The sequence below is a fragment of the Apostichopus japonicus genome, chromosome 19 (assembly GCF_037975245.1).
Source record: "Apostichopus japonicus isolate 1M-3 chromosome 19, ASM3797524v1, whole genome shotgun sequence".
Lineage (NCBI taxonomy): Eukaryota > Metazoa > Echinodermata > Holothuroidea > Aspidochirotida > Stichopodidae > Apostichopus > Apostichopus japonicus.
The window spans coordinates 3,260,004-3,287,470 of record NC_092579.1 but is presented as its reverse complement, the minus strand read 5'-3'; the positions used below and the strand labels follow the sequence as shown (position 1 = coordinate 3,287,470).

The 27,467-nt window shown below is 36.6% G+C and overlaps 1 protein-coding gene across 1 annotated transcript; it reads left to right on the top strand.

The window, feature by feature from the left end:
• Positions 1–27,467, top strand: LOC139959861 (transmembrane channel-like protein 5). The gene is made up of 18 exons (XM_071957766.1): positions 1–154; positions 3,661–3,805; positions 5,720–5,926; positions 6,694–6,925; positions 7,462–7,540; positions 7,891–8,151; positions 10,424–10,551; positions 11,537–11,684; positions 12,253–12,408; positions 14,564–14,706; positions 15,408–15,495; positions 15,882–15,979; positions 16,433–16,528; positions 19,032–19,107; positions 19,494–19,624; positions 20,371–20,526; positions 21,489–21,567; positions 22,333–27,467. Exons 2-18 carry the CDS (start codon positions 3,697–3,699, stop codon positions 22,576–22,578), a joined length of 2,433 nt encoding a protein of 810 aa, XP_071813867.1. The 5' UTR covers positions 1–154; positions 3,661–3,696; the 3' UTR covers positions 22,579–27,467.

The window sequence follows — 27,467 nt, the reverse complement described above, 5'->3', positions numbered from 1 at the left end:
TACAAGTTCTCCTAGGCCGTGAAAATTCAGAACACACTATACACACACCAACAAACTGAACTAGGGCATTTCATAACATATCCTGGTTGTAACGGAAGATCGTTAGCCGGACTTAGTCTAGCATTTAGACTAAGACAAATGCGTACACATTTTGGTAAGTAGCCTACCATGTTCTCAAGATTCAGGGGTAACTGTTTCCAATTTGAAGGCAAGATGCCATAAGTTTTAGGCCTAACTTTTAAGTAAGGCTTAGGCTATAGGCCTAGGCTAGGGCTAAATTAGGCCTTTGAAGTTAGGCCATGCTACATATTGTCTATGCACTAGCACGGAGGGTCCAAATTCGTCCCCTTAATTGTTTAATTTCAATATCAAAAGGACAATGCTGTGACCCTTCAGTATGCTCACCCTTTCCATGCCTGACAATTTAAACATTTTGAGAACCCCTGAAAAAATTGTAAATATTGTATCTTCTGTATGCATAGCCTAGCCATAAAGAAACAAAATACACTCAAAATTTGCTTCCAGACAGTATTAATGTTAGTGGGTAAATCGTTTGTACCCAGCATCAAAGTTTAGACCTCTTTGTCACAGTGTTCATCATTTCTGACATTTCATGTGTATTGCAGTAGGATTTTTAATTTTAGAAATGGACGATCATATTCTCCACCAAATTGCAATATGCATGAAACTGTGTGATTGCCATTTATTTGGAAAAATACTAGCCTTGCCAACCCCTGACTTCTGTTGTACTATATGTTTGGTTACTCTGACCCACCTTCATTCATCACTTAGCATTACATTTAGGCTGCAAGTCTTAAAACAGTACATCTAAGCAAATGGAGTCAAGAACTTCTTCAGAGAATTGTTAAAAAATGAGATTGTGTGATGAGTAAAACGGATTTCATGTAGAAAAGACATTAGCATTCATCCTAACTTTAGTTAGGATGAACCCCTTTTGTTTACCATCTGAACCAAAACAAAAACATTTTCTTCAGTTGTCTCAGTCATATAAACTATTGTATATCCGACTCGTTAGCCAATTGATTGCTTTAAAGACCAACTATGGAAACTTTTCGATGAACATAAAATCCCACCATTTTGCATGTATGTAATCCTTAACTGACTCCAATTACATTGCTGTAATTAACTTTACCAATTTCGGACGTTAAATACGTGAAAAATGGGAAGAAAAGTCAGCTTCTATTTCAGACATTCCTGAAACATTCCTAAGACATCAGGTGACCATGTGACGTCAATTGTATACCTCACTCACAACTATACGTTTAGTGTGTAAAGTCGTATACTTGAGCTGCCAAAAACATCAACGATATTACTCCTTTTTCCTCAAAATGCCACAATTCTGTGTTGTTGGAGGTTGCAGTTATACCTCATCCAACAAAAGCATCAGCTTTTTTAGATTTCCGAGTAAAAGAACCGACGTAAAACGCCGCAGACTTTGGATTAATTTTTGGAGATCCACACGGAAAGATTTTTCAGCACCCGGAGTATCTCATGCCCATGAGTCCACATGCATGACCCTGCTTCTGTGTATGCTGCATATGTCTCATTCTGTGAAAATTATATACTGTCGATGTCGGACCATGGTCGGACATAGCTAATGTGAAATTGACGGTAAACACGCCCTGGACGTCCTTACATGTAACACTATATCACGCAATTGACAGTAATATATTTACTGTAAGAGATGACCGTATATATATACCGTGCCAAGGGTATAGCATTGTTAGTACATGTACAGTAGTTAGTTACAACTCTCGCCGGCGTTGGCTCACAGCATGTGTAAATAGCCATGTTAGGATTTATCTATTTCATTTGTTGTATTCCAGTATCGTGAGTTCGTGATACATGTGTAATATTGTCCGTTCTGTTTATTCCGACATCTGCATGTTCCAAGGAGTTGAATAAAAACGGTAGTATGTAGCGATCGGACGTTTTATTTCGTTAGTGACTGTCTTGTGATTGTGGGATGTTACTGGTCAAGGCCTGTTTCAACTAGACCTAACTCTATGGAATTACACAGAGTCACGGTAGTTTTTCGCCCAGGATTGAACAAGAAACATGGATTAGGATATTCACTGCTAAATTTGTTTATTGACAGGATACTTTTTTCTGTGTTTGTACTTTTGGATATTAAAACGAGTAAGTACTACGTAAGTATATTGTACCGTACGGACCTATTGACGCTACGCTATGTAAAAGATGCCTCCATTTGAGTTGAAATTTTGCTAATAAAATAAGCAATTTAACTAAAATTTCTGCTTATAATTGTCTTAAAACTTGTTGTTAACCTTCATGTGTTCTTGTTTTAAGCTAACAGCTTTTCAAACGCTCGAAATTGGAAGTCAAAAACAGTACAATTGTTCGCTATCTGTGTACAAACAGTGCCTATATCAGCGTTTGATTTTCGCGGTATACAAACTTTGACGTCACACGGTGACCAGAGGCTCCTTTGGGTCAATCTCTGTTTTCAGACATTCCAGAGGTTCATGTCACGTGACTACCCAAAATGTCCATTTTCGTGGTCGTTTTTGATGGGTTATAGTAGGTTTTGGAAGATTATTTTTTACACATGTTGATTATGGGTATGTAAACTCCCAAATTAATGGAAAATCTCAAAAAAAAAAATTGCCTCCATATTTGGTCTTTAAGGAATCGAAAATGCATCCATGCTGTTCTTGGCAGTTGTTGAAAAGATATATGCCTTGTTTTGAAGTGATTAAGTTGGGGGTTTCTTGTAGTGACGTGTGTGTGTGTGTGCATCCATGATGTTCTTTGCAATTGTTCAAAAGATATGCCTTGTTTTGAAGTGATTTAGTTGGGGTTTCTTGTATTGATGAACGTGTCTCTGTGTGAGTGTGTGCATGCATGTTTAGAATAGTTTGGAATAGTTTGGAATGTGCCATCATACAAGATGTGAACAAAACAGGCACCAGAACAAACTTGGACCACTCACAACAATACAAGTACCAATTGTTAGGCATAGTATGTTAAATTGCAGTTAGGTGTTAGTACTGTCCATGAGATATTATATGATATAAGGGATAGTACTGCCCCTAGGCTTGCTGTATCCACACTGATGTACAGTAAACTCTTAATTGCAGACACAGACTTAACAGCCCCTCTTATTTCTGTGTGTGTGTGTCTTAGCAATGTTGATAGAAGATGGGAACACCTCTGCAATTGTTGTTGTTAGCTGAGTGTAAAGCACTTGGTGCTGTGCTGCTACATTACCCAATGCCATGATATCAAAATAGTATCTATATTATATTTATATTCTTAGCCTGATTATGTCGGTACCGTATATAAACTGTAACTGACCATGTCCCCTATAAACTTCACATTGTTATATGTCGCTGCGAGTAGAAATTTGATTTTGGTCCACATGTAATCTCGTTTTTGTACTGTAGTTTTAATCTACACAGTCTCGACGGAAAGAAAAATGTTTTAAAAAAATACTTTTCGTCACACGCGAAACAAACATTACTAGTTAATAAATCTATTGATCAACTTTTATGATTGGAAATGCTTTGCAAATTTATGAATGGAAACTATCGTCAGGATGAGTTAAGTTTGCAATGGCACTTCTTCTTTTGAAAATTTACCTAAAGTCAGTAATATATTTCCATTTTAATTTATCAGGTTTGTAATCTGTGATACATTTTGGAATAAAACAAGATGGATTACAGATATGCAAATCATCCCTCAAGTGCAGAGGATGTGCAGCTCCAAGATTACCAGCGCGGTCAGCAAAATTATGGTTATGATGATGTCGAGGTCTTGTCAGGTAATATGTCTTGTAACATACTGTAGCTCAACACATATATTTTAAGTAAAGCTTACTTTGTTTTGGTTCATTATTGTCCAAATTTGAAGCAAATTTAGCTTGTAGATTTTTTATGAATACATCATACTGTTTGTTTGCATTCTTTACAGTATGTGCTCCATGGTTTGGCAATTAAAGTGTTAATATTCCTCTAAAACTTCCATGCAAAAGCATGCTTTTTTGTGGTGGCAGGATAACCACAAAATTTCACTGTGATTGGGTTCAATAATGTAAGTTTTGAATGATAAGAACGATCAGTTCACTACCATACAAACAGATGGTACATTAAGAAAACATCAGTAACAAAAGATTTTTCCAAATTGTAGAGTAATGTACTGAAAATCCAGTTTGGTCTTTCTAAGTTCAACTTCACAACTTGAAGGCTGGAACAAAAGTTCAACCCCTTTGCTGGTGACAGTTTAAAATTTTGTGAATTGTTTGGAATTAGTGACCATTACTTGACTCTCTACAGTATCATATATGAGGTCAATACTGTACTTGTTGTGTTCTGGGATGAGTGTATTGATTCAAGGAAACACCCAATGGCTCAGATTTCTACTGATTTATTCTGGTTGTAACCATCTTAAAGCAGCTCTTTGCGTTGGTCGCCGTTTTCTACTTTTTTGACATGTCCTTCGAGTTTTTTTACATATATCAATCACAAAACAGCAAACTAAGATATTAGCCAAGTTTTTCCCTGCCAACAATGTAATTGGCAAGTAATTAAGGATATTTGCAGATAATGAGAAAAGTGTCCACGACAAATTCCAAATTTAAAATTAATTGCATACAGTTCCCCCAAACCCACTAGTTTGAATTCAACCAAACAGAGATGCAGGTTTAGTTATGAGCCGTTGCTAAAAATAGATTCAAGACTTTGCGTTAGTACAACCAGGGAGTTGTTATGGAACTCCCTGGTACAACTGCCATATAGACTATACACAAATCAAGCATGGTGTTGACGTACTGGTCAATGACGTTCGTAGTGTTTAAATATTCATATTATGGGCGAGGTTTACTGGGATCCCAACTGAAAATATCTGGGAGAAAAACAAAAAAGTTGAAATTTGCAAATTTTTCGACTTTTATGCCACCATCTGATGTAAGATTTACATAGATAAGCTAGTTATGTATACATGTGGTTATGGCATTGAAGAGTCAGTGAGGTTGAGAAAAATCATAGAAAAGGACGCAAAATGCTGCTTTAACTTGTGCGTTTGGCAGCCATCTTTTCAACTCTGATAGAGGGCATAATTTCAGAATTGTGATATCGTTACAACTTACAATACAGGTGATCTGTGGTGATGAGATGATAAATGTTTTAAACATATCAAGTATGCCAGGCCCTGAAATGTGGAGCTATTTACTGGCTAAATACTATCAGATTTTGCCAGTAGAGAAACAGCATCGGCGATTTTTCTGTCGGTACAGACGTTAAGAACATCAAAAGAATCAAGGTGAATTCAGTGCCTAACTTAATCCACATGTATATTACTCTTCATTACCTGCGCGTCTTTTTCTTGGGCTGCTCTCAAAAGCCAGTACAGCAACTGATTTGTGTCGTAATTCAGGGAAATTGTAGATGGTAGAATTTGTTTTGTTTTTGTGATCACTGGCCATGTTTAACAAGTGGCTAAAACATTGTGAGATTCTTTTCCTGAGTGCAAACAAAGACACATTGTATTTCAAGGCATATCTGCTCCAGCAAATCATCTTGATCCCAGTGTGTTTGATGCTTCTCTTGACAAAGTTATTGTTTACCTTATTTTACCAATCATCATTATGTTCAACAAATGGAACTTACCACACAAGCACTTTGCCAATTGTAGACGTGCATCGATGTAATTTATCTTTATGTTACGTTTCATGGCACAGATTTTCATGTTGAAAGGGAAACTGACATTTCTCCCGAGGAGCAACAGTACGCAAATGGCCCGGCTGCTCGGAGAGATTCCAACGCCTCCACAGAGAGTTACGTATCAACTGCTGATGAGATTGATGAGGTGGAAGAGAGAGAATTTCTAGCTGCAAACCTGGGTGATCCTAACTACATTATAGACTTACTCCCCAGTAGAACCCTTGGTAGGTTATTTTTTCATCGTATAAATGTTACAGATGCATCAACATATTTTCGGACTATCAAAGCATCGTCCGTTTTGCAAGATCAAGTTTTCTACCGATTTTTATCAGAATTTCGCTGCCATTTGTTGGAATTTGGAAAGTGATATGGGATGCGGGAATTGAAATAGCTTATTGTTTCTTGGCTCTTTGAAACTGGCTGTGATTATTACCAATTGTACCTTGCAATCTTACTACCGAAGCAATGTAACATCGTTCAAAAAAGGTGTAACTTGCATAATATAACTTTTATGTTAAAACAGCAGCTTGATATGTACAAATTACAAAAGTGATATTTAAACTTTGAAGACATATATACATCAAGTGTTCTAGACACCATAGTGTAAAGTTCACTATTTTATGAGAAATCCCACAAAAACTGCTGCTCAAAGTGTACATTAAACTATTCCCTGGAAATGCCAAGGAGGTTTATACACTCCTGTCTGATTTAGGTTTATGAATCTGACATAAACACGCTGATTCCATCCATATATCGTCTTGTCTTGTCTTAACCTGCTCTGTTCTCTATTGATAAGCCTGCAGCCATACTTTTCTTTTTCTTGCAACTTATAATAATAATACACTGGTGCGTTTGCCATGCATTATCCATAGGTCAATGCATGGTCAGCGGATGACAACAGGCCAATCAGATTCGAGAATTTTAACAAGAATGAATAAATGATCATTATTCATATGTGTTTTTTAATTCTCTCTCTTTATTACTTTGATAGGGCGTGGGATTATTAAGACAACTAGCAGTAGTAAGTGGGTCAAGCCAACAACTGTTCGTCGGCGGAAAGGTCAGGAGGGGGCCGTAGAGGAACATTCCGATGAGGAAAATGAAATTGTGAAAAAAATCATGGAGGATACAAAAGTGGTGGATGGCAGCAAAGCAGCTGCCGTTAAAAGAAGGAATACCATCCGAGGAATGTCCAGTAACATGGAAACCAAGAAGGCCGTCAGGTATAAAATACCGACTTTTTAAATCCATGATTAAAGATTTGTTGAGTCTGGAAAAATCAGACAAAAGCATCGTATGATTTCATTAACTGATTGGATTATTTCTTATCTGATCGTTAGGAGTGGTTTGCCGTAGTGGATTCTCGAGAAATTTGTGGCATTATATCAAAATGATATTTACTTGGGTAGGGAATACATACTGACAAAGACATTGTAGGACTTCATTTACTGCTTGGATTATGTTTTATCTGATCTTTGGAAGTGGTCTGCCATAGTGGATTCTCACGAAATGTGTGGTGCTATATCACAATGATATTTACTTGGGTAGAGCGTATTGTAAATTGTACAACTGGATACTACATACTGCATTACGAAGTAACCAAATTAAAATAAAACAGAAAAAAAAAACAGAATTTACTTGGTATAAAAGAGGCAGTCACAATTCAAAATAGAAATCAATCTGAAATTGTGATTATTTTACACACTTTCACAAAACTAGGTACTTGATATCTTTCTTTTTGCATTAACCTTTGTTTTAGGAGAAAAGTAGCCAAAAAATCCAAGAAAAAAGCAAAGACAACCAGCCCTATCAAAGCAGCTTGGTATTCTCTTTCTTATGTAAGTCTACACACAGCACATTTTCTCCTCCTTGCCTTATGTTATTAGTAGTTGTTTTTTTTTTTGCATTTGTTTTTAATAATCTCTCCTGTTATTTTCACACAAAAAAGTTCACACTTATATGTTTTTCTATCTTCTTCATTATTTACATTTTGTAAGAAATGGTTTTGACACCTTAATTTGTAATTACATATATATTTTAATTGTTTTGGCGATTTTAGCATCTCCAGCAACTGTTTAAGGTTATTGTTGCCCATTTAGAAGAAGTGATCATAATTGTGGTATTTTTGTGCTGTAAACTAAAATACACACGCACACAATTTGTCTTTTCTTTTGGGGAAACAATCTAGTCCATGGGGAGCCTGAAGGAACGGATCGTAGACTGGCTGAAAGGCCTTGCCCTTTGGACCAGTTCTATTAAAACAATAGAGGGCAACTTTGGCAGCAGCGTGACTTCTTTCTTCATCCTCCTTCGTTGGTTACTCTTCCTGAACATCATCGTCTTCCTCCTCACCTTCTCCCTCATCGTGATTCCAGAGTTGTTTTATCGGTACCCGGATAACCGACCGGTACATCAGGATTTCAGCGCTCTGGATCTCTTAACTGGAGGGGTGCGTTTTTATTGTTTTATCTCTCTCTGATAGGAGAAATCAGTAGCAAAACAACTGATTAAAAATTATGGGTAAATTAAACCTTCTTGAGTGGGCAGTGTCTCGGCAGTAGTCCGTATCAAGCTTGAAACCAACAGATGTTCTCTCAACTGTTTGGTCGAGGTCAAAAGGTCGTTTGAGGTCAACTGAGGTGAAAGTCTGTAGACCTTGCAAACATGAAAACCTGTCAAGTAGACATTACGAGTAAAACTTTGAGTTATATACTTGCCATGCCTAGCCACCTCCTTGAACACATTAATCTTATTTTCTGCAAAGGGTTCAAAGGTCATTTGAGGTCAAGTCAATATTCAAAACCTTTGTAAACATGATAATAACATAAATATACCATGGAAAAGCTTGATATTCAGGTCCACTTGGGTTGGAGAACCTTGCTAATCACCTCAGCTGTCAACAATGGTCAAAATTTACAAAAATCTTATTTGCAGTGTTACAGTAAATATTCTCATAGAAAGGTCGCAAGGTATCATAAGTTCTTGTTTTCTTATTTTCTTGCAATATATCTACATATTTCAATTCTTTGACTCTTTCATGCAATTTTTGCACACATTGTGTCGATTCTGCATAGTGAAATACTGTACTGCTAAAAGGCAACTTTGTTGGTAATATTTTTGCCAAGAGCTAGTCCTTTGGAAACCTTTGAATAATTGGTATACTCCTACTGTACAACCGTGAATCATAACTGCATAAAACAGCAATATTACAAGTTTAGTATTTCATTTTACCAGCTTAAGGACTCTTTGTGATGTCTGATCCTGGTTTCCAAATATAAGTTGAAATTTTTGGGGGGCTTTTGTTTGCTTTTTGTTTGCTTGAAGAATGAAAAATAAGTAGTATGTGATCTTGCCATATCCCCCCCCCCCTTTGTATTCTTCTTGTAAATAATAGAAAAAGACCAAACAATTGCATCAAAAGAAATAAAGCATTGTTCAGTCTCTGCATTGTTCAGTCATGACTGGTGTTCAAACTACCATAAAACTATTTTAAACACTTGCCTAACACTGCAGTTTTTTTGGCCTTGCAATCAAAATTCAGTCAGGTGTACAGGGCATAATTTAGTGTATAATGTCTGCATAGCAGTTTTGAAGGCTGTCACGATTGTCCCATATAAACTACTATGCTATACATGTTTGCATTCGTATAGCGATTTGCCCAGTCTGCATAGCATTCTGCGATGGGATAACAGATTAATGATTCGCTGGTGTATAGAAGATGGCGTTGAGTTAATGTCGTATTTGTATGAGAGTAAAACGCACTTTAAATGATACACGTACAGTAAAGAATAGTCAAGGGCAAATTTACTTTTCGACTGTTGAAAGATGGAACATGTAGTCTTATGTAGATTGCTGGCCCTTTGCCCAGTTTTAGACTTTTCTTGATAAAATTTGATATCTCTTGTTTCACTAACTTCAGTTTCACAAAATTTTGTGCCCATGCATTTGCCCAGATTTAGACTTTCTTGATTTTAAATTTAGATATCTGTTGTTTCACTAAATTCAGTTTCACTAAATTTTGTGCCCATACATTTGCCCAGATTTAGACTTTCTTGATAAATTTAGATATCTGTTGTTTCACTAAATTCAGTTTCACTAAATTTTGTGCCCATACATTTGTATGCCAGAGACTACATGGAAATGCAACCAGCACTCTCTTGAAGCTGAAGGAGATAAAAAGGGGGAGGGGTGGGAGGCGATTGGGATGGGGTTTAGAGGAGAATTAATCCAAAGGAAAACACATGAATGCTCAGCAGTATAACTCAAGAATTGATATAGTTGGTAATATTCTATAAAAGTATAAGGTAGGCTGGAAATCTTTTTAGTTGTATGTGGAGTTTCATTTGATAGGATGAAACCTCCAGAATTTATTTGGTTGGTAATATTCTGTAAAAGTATCGGTAGGGTGGAACTCCCTTTAGTAGCAGTTGTATGTGGGATTTCATATGGAAGGATTAAACCTCCAGCTTTTGGGAAGTTGTTGTTTATTTTATGATAAAAAACAATGATCTAGATTCCCTGTATATCTTTGTTCAAGAATTCACAATTTCCATGTTAATTTTAGTTGTTAAATGTTTTAAAATTGAGGCCAAATTCAAAATTTCAAGATATTTCTGACAGAAAACGAAAAGCTAATTTGAATTGTCCCATAAAGTATATTTGACGCTATTTTCATCATATTGGGCATGTTTCATGCTATTTCTGTATATTTATTCCATCAGGGCTGGCTGGCTAATTCAACATTGTTCTACGGATCATACACAAACCAGGCAAAGTACAACATCCCGCTTGCCTACCTGCTAGTGTATTCTGTATGTTACATCCTCATTCTGGTGGTTCTCATAAAGAGGTCAGTCAAGCAGTCATATAGTGTCTAGTCTGGCATTCCATAGGCGTGCTCAATGTATTTCTGATAAATTTATTCTTTATCTCAGAACAGGTTTTAAGTTAAATTTAATCAGGTTTAAGTAACTTTAGCATTCTGCTAACTGTTGCACTCATCAAAATGTCTTATTTAAGGGCCTAATTATTAAAGTTATCCCCAAATTACAATGCCACATATATCATTTGAGTATGTTGTGTTCCTCTTTTCATGTTTTTTTTTTTTTTTAAACCTATAGTGAGGGGGAGATACACTTGGTCAGACTTATATCAGAGTGAGGCCCAAATCACCCTATTTATGATACAATACAATACACTATGACACGATACAATACGACACAATATACTCAAAAAAGGTCAAGCTGTTATTATATGAGACCATTCACACTACACGCGATATGATACAGTGTAACAAATAGGATTTTTAACTTTTGTCGTAAGATAAATGTGTCAGACTGATATGTTTTTGATTGCCGCAATCAGAGGTAGGAAGCAGGCACTTTATACCTGTGGGCCTATACCATGCCCTATTACACTATTCTGTGCTTGCTGCCAGGCAAGCAATGACTTCCTTTGATAGAAACTCTGGTACTGCGATGCCAAGGTCACCCCTGACATGATACCTTGTTGTGTCAAAATGTAGGCCTATATACTCTACAACATGATGGTAGGTTGCAAACAAGGTAACAACAAACCCTCCCGTCATCGCATAAATTTAGGACATGTAGTCTGAACACTTTTGATCGCATGTTATCGTGTCCTAACATGCATAGTCTGAACGGTGGTGACTGCATTTCCTTTGAGGGTCTTTGAAAAACTTTTCAGTCACTTTGTAACTTTTGACATTTAGTGACTCCAGTCTAAACCTATTACAACAACACTTAATATTATTTCTATGTGGATGTATGCCGCCTCTCCTGTCAAACAGGTTCTCTTTTTTCGTTTCTTGACAGCATATCCTCCGCTTACAGGCAGTTTTTTGTGACGGGGGATCAGACACATGGATTTTACTCATCAAAGGTCTTTACAGGATGGGACTTCGGTGTCACGTCAGAGGTGGCGGCCAAGCTTAACCGTAAGAGCATATATCTGGAGTTAGCCGTGAGTAGTTTTCAAGCATTCTCTGTCTCCGATTGTCATTTAAACTGTTCTGCTAGTCTGCGAGGTTTCTTCTTTTTAGGGATGTGAGTAAGTATTAATGTTACATGCACTCAAGTATAAATGGATGGGTCACACCAAATCCTTAACTCTTCATGTTAGTGCATACAAAGAACTAGATGTTAGTGTACATCTCACATCTGTTAACTGTGATAGTAAATCTTTACTAGGGGGTCCTTGTGGGGGTTCGGGAGGTGGGTTGTATATCAGCTGTGAGGTGTTCTTTTGTTTTGTATAGTTGTATAGTATTCTTTAAGTAATCTCACAAGTTGATTTTTTTTCTAGGGTTAAAACTATTTTGTAAATTTAATTTCAATATGATTGAAGAAGGGCAGGGAGGGGTTGGGGTGGGCATAATCTGGGTGGGAGAAGGGGGTGGCCATAATCTGGGTGGGAGAATGGGGTGAGGGTCAGTATCGTTAGATCTGTGATACTTAATGGCATGCTACGTTAACATCTGAACTTTCCTCTAGCGTTCAAAGTTTTCTTACCTTTTTTGCTTAATTTCTAGGAGAACCTCAGCGGAAAAGTGAAGAGAGAAGGTGTCTCAAAATTCCAAACCTGCAAGCTGTACCTGATTCGAATATTCACAAACCTCATTGTGTTTGCAATAATTGCCGCTGCTTGTATCCTGATTGTGGCCATTTATAATGGCAGTGTCAACACTGTAAGTAAAACCTCATGTAGGCAAGAATGTATTTATCTTATCGTAGATCAGGGATTGTCAATAGGCGGCCATGGTTCAAATCCGGCCCTAAGAAGATTTCATTCCGGCCCCCCAGGGAAGCCAAAGTCCTCTGGTAATTTAGCACTAATAAATGATAACACTCAAAGCCTGGTAGGCCTGAGCTCCTTATTGGGTCTGCTCTGCAGATTGCTCAATCTAAGCATTGATTTTGGTTTTCTCTGGCCCTTTGCACTAGCCAGTGTGTCTTGTTGATCCTCGTAGAAATATATTTAATGAAGCAACTGGTTGGTAGCTTATCCATTCACCTAGAATCACTGACCATTTCAGGGAAATTAGAAAAATTTGAAAAGCAGGTGGTTATTATTGTTTGTAGTGTTGCTACGATAATCGTTTTCAATATCGGTATCTGCCGATATTTGCAATATCGGCAGCATATCGGTATCGGTAAAATTTTGCCTAATTGCCGATAACAGCAAACCGATATTGAACTTTTCTTTTTAACAGCAGAGCTACTTCTTTATACTTGCAATGATCTGTTAATCTGCCCAAGATGATCCATTTCTTTAGCGTCAGTTAAACTCAGATTGATTTTTGATTAATATCCATGGAAACCTGACCCTCCGTAACCTCTAAAAACATGTCTATGGCGCGCGAATATAACCAATGACCTTCGTGAACCTTGGCCTACACACAGCATCAGTGCAGCATTATACACTGTACTAACCATTCATTTCTCAAAGGCCTCCGTGAAAACCTTTAACATGATGTATAACTGCACAGTTCAGCAGTGTTGGAAAACCTTGTTCAATTTCCTGCGAACACAAAATACTGACAACTTTTTTTATTTAAATTGTCACGAAACTGATAAATTTTAAAATGACGAGTTAGAGTACCTATATAATGTTATAAAATGAAAAGAGATTTAATCTGTCTTTCAATCTGTGCAACTTACAAAACTTCCGATATTATGAAACAAACAACGTTCAGCAAAGCCTTGTTTCTAGACTGCCTAACAATGAATAGCGTGCACTATGCGTACATTTTTACAACTGCAGTGTTTAACCCTATACCCAACTACCACGGTACATGTGCTGCAAATTTTCCCAGGTACCTTCCCAAACAACTGTGAGCTCATCCCCTGTGTAACACCTGTTTGTTAACATTTTTGGCACGTTGCCAAGGAACTTTTTAGTTATGTGAGATCCGTAACGGCCGAGGTGGTTAGGCTATTTGCCATACACTTAAGTATGGTAGGATATAATTTTTTCCGTATTTTTGGAAATTCTAGAAAATACTTTCTTTTCCCCCGCTTAACAACAGATGTGGTCTTACGGTATATTCATAAATGGATGTACTAGAGCCTTGTTTACATGACATTAGTTGCATTTAGTACGATATGCCAGTTTTGCGTGAATTTTTCGAGAGTAAAAATTGCTCGATCTTTCGTAATATTTGAAAGGTGTACCACCTTACTTTCCGTACACAACTGGTCATTTCTCTACTGATTTTCAGTTTTTTTTTCTCTATACGGTCAAGTGAATAAGTTGTACATTGAGTATAAACTCAATAAATTATAACTTTTACATTGTGATCGACAGTTCGTAACCTAATTAAGATGCAATTTTGCAAGCATACGTTAACACTGTAAGCAACTTGTAAGTCTTTACGATGTTAAGGCTCACATTTACTGCGTCCAGTTTATTTTGTCTGTTAAAAAATATCGGTATCGTATCGGTATCGGACCGATATTGGGATGATAATATCGGATATCGGCCAAAAACGATATTGGTGATATCGGCGCAATACTAATTGTTTGTACAGTAAATTTTGCTCGCCAGTAAACTGTTAATGTTTGTTATATGTTAACGTCGCAAGAAATGTCTCAAGTTAAGCATTTCTTTAACAAACGTCCACATGTATTCTAGTACTACTGCGCTCTTCTATGAGGTGTACTACTAAAGCCTAGCCTATTTTGCATATAAGAATCAGGGCTGAAGCTGTGGTCATTTGAGGAGAATTATCAACTCATCAAAAAACTTTTTCTTTACAAAACAATAAAAGATTGGAGAATGAAACAGTGTTTGTATATAACATTGCCAGTGATATTAACTATTTCAGATTTGTTGTCTCTTAGAATGTTGGGGAGTTCTTGTCTGAACTAGCGGTTCCACTCTTAGTAGCTGGCTATAATCTGATTTTGCCGTATATGTTTACTGTCATCACAAACCTTGAGAGATACAAAAATCCCAGAAACGCTCTTTATGTGGCTTTAGGCAGGTAGGTACAACTCTCAAAAATCAGTTCTGTTGATAATAATTAGGCCTTTCACATCTTCAGTTTTCAGTCATTAGAGAGTGTTTACTTATTGAAGGGGTGGGGGGGGGTGGGGAGGTTAGTGATTGTCTTTGTTTGAATATTTAAACTGGCAACACAATCTTGTTTTCCAGTGGCTAAGTTGACGAGTAAAGGCTTGGAATATCACCGAAAAGTGTGACAATTAAGTGTCTTTGTGTTTTCATTTTGGTATCAATATTCTGATATATATATCTGACTAATTTACTAGTAGTTGTTAATGATAAATGAAACAATAATCCATAATGGCCTTTTCATAGTCATAGTCCCCCTACCTTATGCTACCCACCCTTCCCCTCATCCCCCCCCCCCCAAGTTGTTTTCCTCAAAATCAGCTCTTTTTGATCATGAAATGATAAAGAATTTTGTCATTGTCAGGAATCATAGTAGGTTCAAAATCATTTGATAGTCTTAAGACAGAAGGCCATCTATACCTATAAGACTTGATCTGTATGAAGAAACAAGTGACATGTCTTTGGTATCAGACTAAAACAACCCTCACAGACTGGGTCTGCCTTAAGGTTTAAAGTATGCATTGTCAGCATTGATAAGCCATTTCCACAAAACATGATATTGTCTTCTGGGGACAAAGTCTACTTGTTTTCGTTGTGATTGTTTCTCTACAGAGTATTCCTGATGAAAGTCGTCGTCCTGGTAACCCTCATCGTGTTCTGGCTACAACAAGTGGAAAACTGCGACGTAGATTCGTGCGAGGTAAGAAACATGGAAAGCACAAAAAGAATGTTTCGTTTTTCTTGTGTAACATTGAAAAGTCAAATTTTTGGAAACTTAATGCATGATTTGTTTCTTGTACTTATATTATAACAGATATATCACCTAGAGAAATCCAACTAAAACCAAGACAGCGATGGGTAAAGTAGCTTAGAAGCATTTTGGGGGTTTTGGCCTGTCATTTCTTGTAATAATAAACTAAAAATAAGCAAGTTTACCTGAAGACATTGTCAACAGTGACATGAAATTTGGCAAGGAATCATCAAGCCTTTTATGGATTTCTGGTTTGTCCATCTACTATTCTCTCATAATTCTCTCTAATTATTATTCTGTTTTTACTTTTTTTCTTCTTTTTTTTTCTTTTGTAGTGTTGGGAAACTTTTGCAGGGCAAGAAATTTACAAGTTGGTCATTATTGACTTCTTGGTTCAGTTTGTAGCCACAGGTCTTGGAGAGCTCATCTTTGCGTAAGTTTTGCATTTCAAACAAATTCTATAAATTAAGCATGTTTTTAAAAGCAATATTGTTGGTTTCAGATCTTCAGCTCTATAGTTTGTGGGTTTTTTTCCTTCTGGTATGGCTTAAAGATGTCTAAGTTGGGTTCAGTCCTTTTTGGTTTGTTTAGGAGAATATTTTCATTATTTCCTTCTGTTATGGCTTCTTCAATTTGTAGATCCAGTTAATTTAAAATGACTGTCTACAATATAATCTGGCAACAGAAATTAATGAAGTCAAATTAATGTAACAAATTTGTGATTATTTTGTTTTCCATTTCAACCATTTCCTTTCTATTGGTTTCTCATTGTTTCTCATTGATATGTCTACCTATTCCAGAAAAGTGTACCAAAACCCTGTTTGATTTAAGCCTTGTTACTGAACTTCTTTTTCCATGGGTTTTCTTGAAATTTATCTCATTTTAGGATTATGAGGAAATTCTGCTTCAAGGGACTTACGTCACCCGAGTTCAACATTGCAAGAAACACCATGGATTTGATTCAGTCACAGGCTTATACATGGTAAGTCATTCAGACGATATTCATGGTAAGTCAGTCAGACAATATACATGGTTAGTCAGTCTGACAATATGTAGCGTGACCCAACCACGTGTCCACGCATCACAAACTTTTACGTTGCTAGGGTTAAGTGATGTACATGATCCAGTCACAGGTTTACACATGGTAAGTCAGTCATACAATATGTATCGTGACCCAACCACGTGTCCACGCATCACAAACTTTTATGTTGCTAGGGTTAAGTGATGTACATGATCCAGTCACAGGTTTACACATGGTAAGTCAGTCATACAATATGTATCGTGACCCAACCACGTGTCCACGCATCACAAACTTTTATGTTGCTAGGGTTAAGTGATGTACATGATCCAGTCACAGGTTTACACATGGTAAGTCATTCTGACAATATGTAGCGTGACCCAACCACGTGTCCACGCACCACAAACTTTTACGTTGCTAGGGTTAAGTGATGTACATGATCCAGTCACAGGTTTACACATGGTAAGTCATTCTGACAATATGTAGCGTGACCCAACCACGTGTCCACGCACCACAAACTTTTACATTGCTAGGGTTAAGTGATGTACATGATCCAGTCACAGGTTTACACATGGTAAGTCATTCTGACAATATGTAGCGTGACCCAACCACGTGTCCACGCACCACAAACTTTTACATTGCTAGGGTTAAGTGATGTACATGATCCAGTCACAGGTTTACACATGGTAAGTCATTCTGACAATATGTAGCGTGACCCAACCACGTGTCCACGCACCACAAACTTTTACGTTGCTAGGGTTAAGTGATGTACATGATCCAGTCACAGGTTTACACACGGTAAGTCATTCTGACAATATGTAGCGTGACCCAACCACGTGTCCACGCACCACAAACTTTTACGTTGCTAGGGTTAAGTGATGTACATGATCCAGTCACAGGTTTACACATGGTAAGTCATTCTGACAATATGTAGCGTGACCCAACCACGTGTCCACGCACCACAAACTTTTACGTTGCTAGGGTTAAGTGATGTACATGATCCAGTCACAGGTTTACACATGGTAAGTCATTCTGACAATATGTAGCGTGACCCAACCACGTGTCCACACACCACAAACTTTTACGTTGCTAGGGTTAAGTGATGTACATGATCCAGTCACAGGTTTACACATGGTAAGTCATTCTGACAATATGTAGCGTGACCCAACCACGTGTCCACGCACCACAAACTTTTACGTTGCTAGGGTTAAGTGATGTACATGATCCAGTCACAGGTTTACACATGGTAAGTCATTCTGACAATATGTAGCGTGACCCAACCACGTGTCCATGCACCACAAACTTTTACGTTGCTAGGGTTAAGTGATGTACTTGATCCAGTCACAGGTTAACACATGGTAAGTCATTCTGACAATATGTAGCGTGACCCAACCACGTGTCCATGCACCACAAACTTTTACGTTGCTAGGGTTAAGTGATGTACTTGATCCAGTCACAGGTTAACACATGGTAAGTCATTCTGACAATATGTAGCGTGACCCAACCACGTGTCCATGCACCACAAACTTTTACGTTGCTAGGGTTAAGTGATGTACATGATCCAGTCACAGGTTAACACATGGTAAGTCATTCTGACAATATGTAGCATGACCCAACCAAGTGTCCACGCACCACAAACTTTTACGTTGCTAGGGTTAAGTGATGTACATGATCCAGTCACAGGTTTACACATGGTAAGTCATTCTGACAATATGTAGCGTGACCCAACCACATGTCCACGCACCACAAACTTTTACGTTGCTAGGGTTAAGTGATGTACATGAGCCAATCGCGATGCCCATGCAAATACTATGTAGTTAAAGGGTAGGTGATAAATTTCCCAGTTACAAGTCTGCACATGTTTAGGTTGCTATTAAAAGTTGTTAAGGTTAAGGGATAAACTTGATCAAGTCACAGATTATTAGGTTGTTAAGGTTCAGTGATATACTTGATCCAGTCAAATGCCTATACAAATTATTATGTTTTTTACGAGTAAGTGATTTGATTGGACCAAACCAAATGCCATCACTAATCATTAGATTGTCAACTTGTGAATGATATATGATATATCCATTCAAAAGTGCACACAATTGGAAGGTCACTTAGCAACTGCCTACTTAAAACTTTTAAAACATTTTTGAATGGTAAATATTCATGTTTTAAGATGGTTTGATCAAATATAAGACATCGTCCCAACAGATATCATATTCAAAGCATTTATCAGAATACCATTACCAGACCAGGTCTTAAAACTGAATCCAGAGTATGGCATGTTTAAAACTGGTTATAAATTAAGACATAACATTGTGCAGACATAGATGCCACACATTTATCAAGGCTAGATGAATGAATTGTGGAAGGAGATTGTGATGGGAAAGTAGCATGTTATGTTACTTTGTCATTGGTGCTGTTTATAGTTGATAAACTCAAACATGTTTCAGGACATCTTTTATATTTTATTTTTCAGGATTGGAATGTATTTCTCACCTCTCCTTATGGCTTTCTGCATCATCAAGATAATTATCACATTCTATGTCAAGAGGGTATGAAATTACATTCTTACATTCTTATCATGCAAATACCATCTTCTTTCTTTTCATTTCGTCGTTTTCCTGTTTGGTTAGATTTCAAACATTATACATATAAATATATATTATTGTTGTACCATACAGTTTCTCTTTTCGATACCCACCCTCTGGAGGCCACCCTTCAATTTTTCTTTGGACCTCATATCTCAGCATATATGTAATAGCACTATTACTGCTGTGCAGTTTGGTCACAAGATCTCATGTATAACTTACCCCAAGGTCTTTTCTCATGTTATCAATCTTGTTTATTTTCCTTCTCATTTTAAAGTCTCAACCTGACAATTTGCATCCTTTCTGAGTATCCATACCTATTTTCCTCTCTCTTTTCCTCTTATTTTCAGACAAGTGTCCTATACAACTGTACACCGTCCAACCAGGCTTGGAGAGCTTCACTCACAAAGACAGTCTTCCTTATAATTCTGTTTGTGTTCTTTGCTATTTGTGGTTTCTCTGTGGGGTACATAATAGTACAGTGAGTCACTTACTATCCTATAGATTTGGTAGGAATGCTAGTTGGGAGTAGAGTGAGTATGATGTCGTGTTCAGAATTTGAAGGCTATTGTGGGATATGATTCTGTTTGTGCCTTCACTATGAATGCTATTTGTGTATAGAGTATGGATGCTATTTGTGTTTAAGGTATGCATACTATTTGTGTATGGAATATGGATGCTATTTAAATAAGGAGTTTGGATGCCATTTGTGTATGGAAAATGGACTCTATCTGTGTTTCCAATGTGAATGCTATGTGTGTATGGAGTATTATTGCTATTTTTTCTGGAGAATGGATTGTATACATGGCATAGAAATTATGTTTGTATTAGGCTTATGACAACTATGTATGTATGAATACTACCTGTGTATGGACTATGAATGTTATCCATGTGTGGATGATAAATATTATTTGCGTATGGTGTATAAATGCTATACGTCTATCATTTCTTGTCATATTGTCTCTGTCCCTTTTTAATTTGTTTTTAAATTGTTTGGTCAGGGTCATCAGGTTTCATTGCCCTGTCCAGTCTTTATCACATATACCCCTGTTGATGCAGTATTATTATGATTGCTGTTTGTGATTTCCCATCTTGATCATTATTACTTAGCTCAGTTTCAGTATGAGCACACTTTTGGACACAATGTGGGGATGACATCACTTTATGACTGATTTTGTAAGATTCTGATAATCTATTAGAAATATTGCCTTCCTTCCATTTTCTAAGATCGATACCGTCAGATAACTGTGGTCCTTTCAGAGGCCTAGAAAATCCGTTTGAGGTCCTTTTGGATCAGGTTCAAGGTTGGAATGATATCATCACCACCATCTTCAGCATTCTGACGTCACCTGGATTTATCCTGGCCGTCATCATCGTTCTTATGTAAGCCATCTTTTCCACTCTTGTTTCTGTGTTCTCTGTGTCTGAGATATAAGGCTACTCTTCTATAACTAAGTATGTAAGAGTTTGAGGGCCTGATGTTTTGATCCTTGCAGGATCTTCCTCAGAGGCTAACTTTTATCCTCTGAAAAAGATCCTGTTATAGGATCAACACATCATTGGGCCTTGTAACTTTTACTTACCTGAACAGGCTTTTAGCAGTAGAAATTGCAGTTTGCTAACATGTTTCTCTCTCTGTAACTAAGTTCAATAAAGTTATCTCAAGTCTTTTCATATCAAACAATTCTCACCGAGTGCTCATTAAAGTAGACTCAAGATCAGGCATCCATACTCCCAAATCCTTTGTTTCAAGTGAATGATAAATGAGAGAAAGAGAGTTGGGGGGGGGGGTGTGGTTGGGGGGTAAACTATGGGTTAATTTATGTGTATAGTTTCCTCAGCTTTTTCTTTTGTGCTTTTTTTTTCAGGGAGTATTCTACTTGTTAAGCCCTCGAGTTTTGAGTTTACTTTCTTTTACGCTTAGATATAATCTGTACCTTTCATATACGTGCCTTTCGTACTCTATGAGGGATAATTCCAAACGAATGAATGAAATTAGTGGTGAATGAAGTTTGTTTGATTCGGAATATATTGTGGCTGGCCAGACACCTTTCTGTATCCATATTTAACAAATACAATGTAAATGATAACTTTGAAACAGAGAGAGAAAATATCTTAAAGTCTACAAATGTGATATAAGAATATGTAAAGAACCTGTTTACAGGTAATTTCAAGTGAAAGAATGGCCTGGTAGTGTCAACCATGTGTTTATGGGAGCTATACACTGTCAAGAACAGAAACACTTTCATAAGTGTATGTGCAAGCTATGATTGAAGTGCAAAAATGAAATTTTGAGTTTCTTGTTGACCCTTGAATGTTGGCATTTTTGTGTCTATTCATTTTAGCCTGGCAATATACTACTTCCGGACGGTAACTAAGGGAAGGAGAAAGATCATCAAAAGGCTAAAGCAACAGATTATCCTGGTAAGGATTTATATCAATTAATAGCATCATTGTTATATTTCAATCTTTTCTTACACCATTCCCATACCATCTCTCAGAGTACTGTTCAGTAACCCCTCCCACACCCCCCACTCCCTCTTCTCTTGTATTTATGCAGTAGCTAACGACCTTGGTCAGTAAGGCAGGTCTCTTTGGTCAGTCACACAAGTCTCTTGTTACACAGAGAGGTCTTGTTGGTCAGTAGACATGTCACCTTGATTGGTTAGTCAGATGGGTCCTGTTGGTCAGTCATACAAATCTCTTGTTACTGTGGCAGGTCTGGTCCTGTTGGTCAGTAGACATGTCTCCTTGATTGGTTAGTCAGGCAGGTCTCATTGATTGGTTAGTCAGACATGTCCTGTTGGTCAGTCATACAAATCTCTTGTTACTGTGGCAGGTCTGGTCCTGTTGGTCAGTGAGACATGTCACATTGGTTGGTTTGTCAAGCAGGTCCTGTTGGACTGGTCTATGTGATTTGGTTAGTCTCCTGATATCTACAATAAAAACTTAAAAGATTCTTCACTTATTGTCACCTTTGTGTAGTCAGACAGGACCCTTTTTTCAGATTGACAGGCTCCTTTAGTCCTCTGCTTTTATCTACCTTAAAAAGGAAGATATATTGTTTCACTACCAAGTTAGTAATATTTGTAAGCTTCCTTACGCAACAATGGTAGCATCCGTTTACAAAATGATTCACAAAAGATGCTCTTGTTTAAGTCTTGAATTTTAAATCTTTTCTAACAACAGGAGGGACAGGATAAACGATTTCTCTTGAAGCGACTTCGTGCAGTAGTTGGAAATCTCACTGCTAATACAAAGGACAATGTAAGGCACCGCAGGTTAGCAGAGCAGGATCGCACCAAGACTGAGGGAAACAAGCCTCATAATCATAAATACGTTCAGTCCAAGGATGGTAATGGGGGACGAAACCAACAGACAAACAACCAACAGCATTTAAATTATCCAGGAGCACCAGTCGTTGTCAACCATTGACCTATAGAAGTAGATGAGGGGTAATTTTGACTGATTGGTTGGTATTGCATTGATTTTTAGATTGATTGATCGATTGATCAATGGATTGATCGATCGATTGATCAATTGATCGATGGATTGATCAAAGTGTTTAACTTATTGAGGGACCCTTGGATCAGTGTATGGATGGATCGGTTTATTGATTTATTGATCAATTTGTTAAGTGATTGATGGATCAGTTTATTGGTTCATCAATGGAGCGATGGATTGATCAATGTGTTTAATTTATTGAGGGACCCTTGGATCAGTTTATGGATGGATCGGTGTATTGATTGATCAATTTTTTAAGTGATTGATGGATCAATGGATCATTTTATTTGTTCATCAATGGATCGATGGATTAATCAATGTGTTTAATTTATTGAGGGACCCTTGTATCAGTTTATGGATGGATCGGTGTATTGATTGATTGATCAATTTGTTAAGTGACTGATGGATCAATGGATCAGTTCATTGGTTCATCAATGGACCGATTGATTGATGAATATGTTTAATTTATTGAGGGACCCTTGGATCAGTTTATGGATGGATCGGTGTATTGATTGATTGATCAATTTGTTAAGTGACTGATGGATCAATGGATCAGTTTATTGGTTCTTCAATGGATCCATTGATTGATGAATGTGTTTAATTTATTGAGGGACTCTTGGATCAGTTTATGGATTGATCGGTGTATTTGATTGATCGATCAATTTGTTAAGTGACTGATGGATCAATGGATCAGTTTATTGGTTCATCAATGAATCGATTGATTGATGGATTGATCTATGGGTTTAATATATGGAGGGACCCTTGGATCAGTTTATGGATGGATCGGTGTATTGATTGATTGATCAATTTGTTAAGTGATCGATTGATCAGTTTATTGGTTCATCAATGGTTCGATTGAATGATGGATTGATCAATGTGTTTAATTTATTGAGGGACCCTTGGATCAGTTTATGGATGGATCAGTGGTATTGATAAATTTGTTAAGTGACTGATGGATCAATGGATCAGTTTATTGGTTCATCAATGGATTGATTGATCCGATGGATTGATCAATGTGTTTAATTTATTGAGGGACCCTTGGATCAGTTTATGGATGGATCAGTGGTATTGATTGATTGATCAATTTGTTAAGTGATTGATGGATCAATGGATCAGTTTATTGGTTCATTAATGGATTGATTGAATTGCTGAGTAATTGATTGATTGATCAAATCAATCCATATATTGATAGTTTATTGTTTGAATCAAATATTTAATTACTTTCTATGTAATGGTCACACACATAAAGAAACTTACAATCAAGATATCAATATATATATACTCAATCATTGAATTGACCACAATTCAGCGTATATACAAGTGTTATTTCTCCTTCCCTTATATTAAGCTTCTGCGATTTTAAAGCCATTGGAGGCTTGGGGCACATTTATTAACAGTCCTCATTGCCATTCAAACCAATTTTGGTAAGATGCATTTCAGAAAGCTTCTTTTTGGTTGAAGATCCTAAACACTGTTTCAATTTGAAAATGTAGGTACATATGAGGTAACAGTTCACAGGTTTAATTGTAAACACTTATGTTTGATTTTATATTTACTCAGCTTATCAGTTAGAGCTTTCATGATGTGAAGTTTACATTTGCCATTTTTAAGAAATATTAATCAAAAATATTCTCATTAGTAAGAAATTATGAGAGAAGATTTAACTTTGTTCTCCAAAAATTGTTATACCTCTATATATATTGTCTTGGTTTAATATAATTGGATAAAAATGTTAACTTGAATTTTAAACTGCGATGTCAGTGCAAATTTGTAAGATACGTTGTAAAGATAAAACTAAATTTAAGAAATTATCTGACAGGAGAGGGTACACGTGACGATTGTGGCTTTATTGTCTCGCACAACTTCTGTTGTTTCTCACATATATTTTAATCCTTAAAACTATCGCAACATTCAGAATGGTTGTAATGTTGTTTCCAGTTTCCCAGAGAGAGGGTGACACAAGTGAAAAATTCATTATTGCACTATGTCACAGACCTGAGTGATGTCAACTAAAAGATGACTGTACTTAAAAAAAATATTGTATTCTGGTTTAGGAACATTTGTCATTAGTTGGTTAGTAAGTTAGATATTTCTATGCTCGAATAATTCTTTCTTTCATACATCCATTAAGTTTACACAAAGGTGACCATCTTTTTTTTAGTAAAACTGGTGACAGATTTAATTTCAACCCCCTCATGTTGACATTTAGGCGATCGACCATACCTTCTCTTGTCTGTCTAAAGGGAGGGTTGGAAGTTTGATGGCACCTCAGCATTATGTGGTGTTGCATAGCACTGCAAAACACTGAGACGTCCTCAAAATTTGTTAAAAGATGGTTGTCAATTGCACAAGAACCTCCGTTGTGCAAATGAAAACTCCAAAGTAAAATAATAGCATTTATCAGTAACGTGCAAAAACATCTATGTATGATTTGAATATCTGAAATTATTTAGCAATCTGTCTTGCCTTTATCAATGAGTCCTAATGAGCTTTGTATAAACCGGACAGTTCCTACGACAGAAAAGCCAAATAGGCCAACTGTTAATTATTTCAGGGACACTACTCAAGATCCGGAGACAGAACATAAAGTCCAGGGACAAATCCAGGGATAGTTTTGATACGAGGACGCTTCCTGAAATCTGGGGACTGTCCCCGTGAATCATGGACATCTGGTCCCCTGAGTTCACACTGACATATGTGTCTCAATCGTTTATATGATTATGGTCCTGTGCGTTGAGGTAGTGCAGCTGAATCAACATGATCAGAGCACTTTTATTGAAATTTTTATGAAGTGAAATCGTTTTGAAATTCATTTCTTGTTTCATTTGTATAAATTTCTGGTATGTATGTACTATAATAGTCACTTAACTAGGGAACCGTCTTGTAATTAATGAAGATAAGAAGCATTGATTTTAAACATTTTTTCAAATCTTGTTTACTTTTTTATTCTTTTTTTTTCCAAACAATTATATATGATCAAATCATGGTATCTGCTACAGATGCATGTTTAGCCCTGTTGTTTTTCAAGTGAATTTACTACTTAGTTTTTTTGTCTGTTCGTAATTTTAAATTTGTTTTCTTTCATTTTGCATTTATGTGTTGCACATTTATGTTTATAGACAGGTTCATTTGACCCAAAAAAAACGGTTTTGGCCGAATGTATGATGGTGAGGGCTAAACTGTTTCCCGGGGGAAACGTTAAGAGTGAAAGGGTCTTCCTGAAGCACTCAACCCCCCTATACATGGAATAATATAATATTTCTACAAAAGGATGAAATTTGATGAAATTCTAACCACAGAGAACTTTGACAGCTAAGTAAAGGTTCCAAATGTGACAGGTTTCATAAATAAATCGACAAGAAGATTATAATAGCCTTTGTGAATCCTCTGAAGAGCATTCACGCTGATGACATGACCCTCAACAGTAACTTCCTGGAGAAGTCACATGTTTAGCGGTCAAAATGATGTAGGTTACACTCATAGTAGCCGTACATTGAGAGTAGCCGTATATTGAGTAAGGGACAAGACATTGACAGGGTTTCGGGCTAACCATGTGGAATATTTTTCTCATCAATATAAGTCTAAAATTGTCTTCCAAAGGAATATGCCTTTAAATATGAGTGTAGCATTTCCACTGTATTATATAGCAGGTAACCTGATTGGAGGGATGGTCACTCAGGTTGATGTATCTTCTGTAGTTGAGAATGGATTCCATATCCAATCGGTGTTCATCCTGGGTTGCCATGGTTTCATTTCAAGAAGGTTGCCGTTGTATTTCTCTTACCTCTTGTTGACGTTCTTCCCATCTTAATATATTTGAAGTTAATTTACCAACTTTCATATATTGTTTATTTCCACTCATCTTCCGCATTGTTATGCTAATTTTCCAACTTTCATATCTTCCACTTTTATTTTTATGTATCCTAGAAGAATTACCCAGAGTCAGAATTTTCATTTCATAGTCGGATATTGATATACATTTAAAGGAAATGTGTCTGTTACCATATTTTGTCAGATTTTTACAAGACTGGTTGATGGATATGAAACGTTGCTGATTATTTGCTTCCATTTTAACAGATGTATTGAATTAGTCATTGAATGAATGAATAAATGAATGTATTAATTAATATCAGCAAAGTGAATAAATTGAATAATTAAGTATTAAAATGAATAAATTAATGAGAAAATCCGTTCTCAAGGATTGGCCCTTTTTTTTTCTTTTTTTTTATTCATATAAGATGTGGTTGACCACTGACGAGATGCAAAATTTAAAAGTTTAAACATTGTCTCTCCCCAAGGTAAACATGAGGTAGACATGTCAGGTCAAATTGTCTTTTTAATTGCATCCATATTTATGCAAATAATGTATTCAAATAACCACCCATCCAGTTGATTTGTTGTTGTGCTATTGAGGTGTTTCTAGTTCAACATATGCTTAATATTAGACATTCTCAATGTTATTACTGATGGCTTTACATTAACCTAATTAATTATGCAAGAACATCTGAGGTGGTAGCTGTATTATATGAATTACCTCTCTCTATCTGAAAAAAATGTGAAATATCTATAATTATGAAAATTATTATTATAAAAGGTATGTTTCTACTTTAAAAGTTAAATTTGGTTAAATTATATGTATAAGATGTTATCTAACAGATCTTTTGGTAATGTGTGGCTTTGTACCCACTTTTCAGTGCCTTCAAGTCTTTCTGCAAAAAATTGTTATGAAGTTTTCAATTTTTTTGGGTGTGATCAAAATTTTATTTTTTGGTAAATGTCTGTTGAATCAGGAGGGTAACAGGAAATCTTCAAGAAAGGTT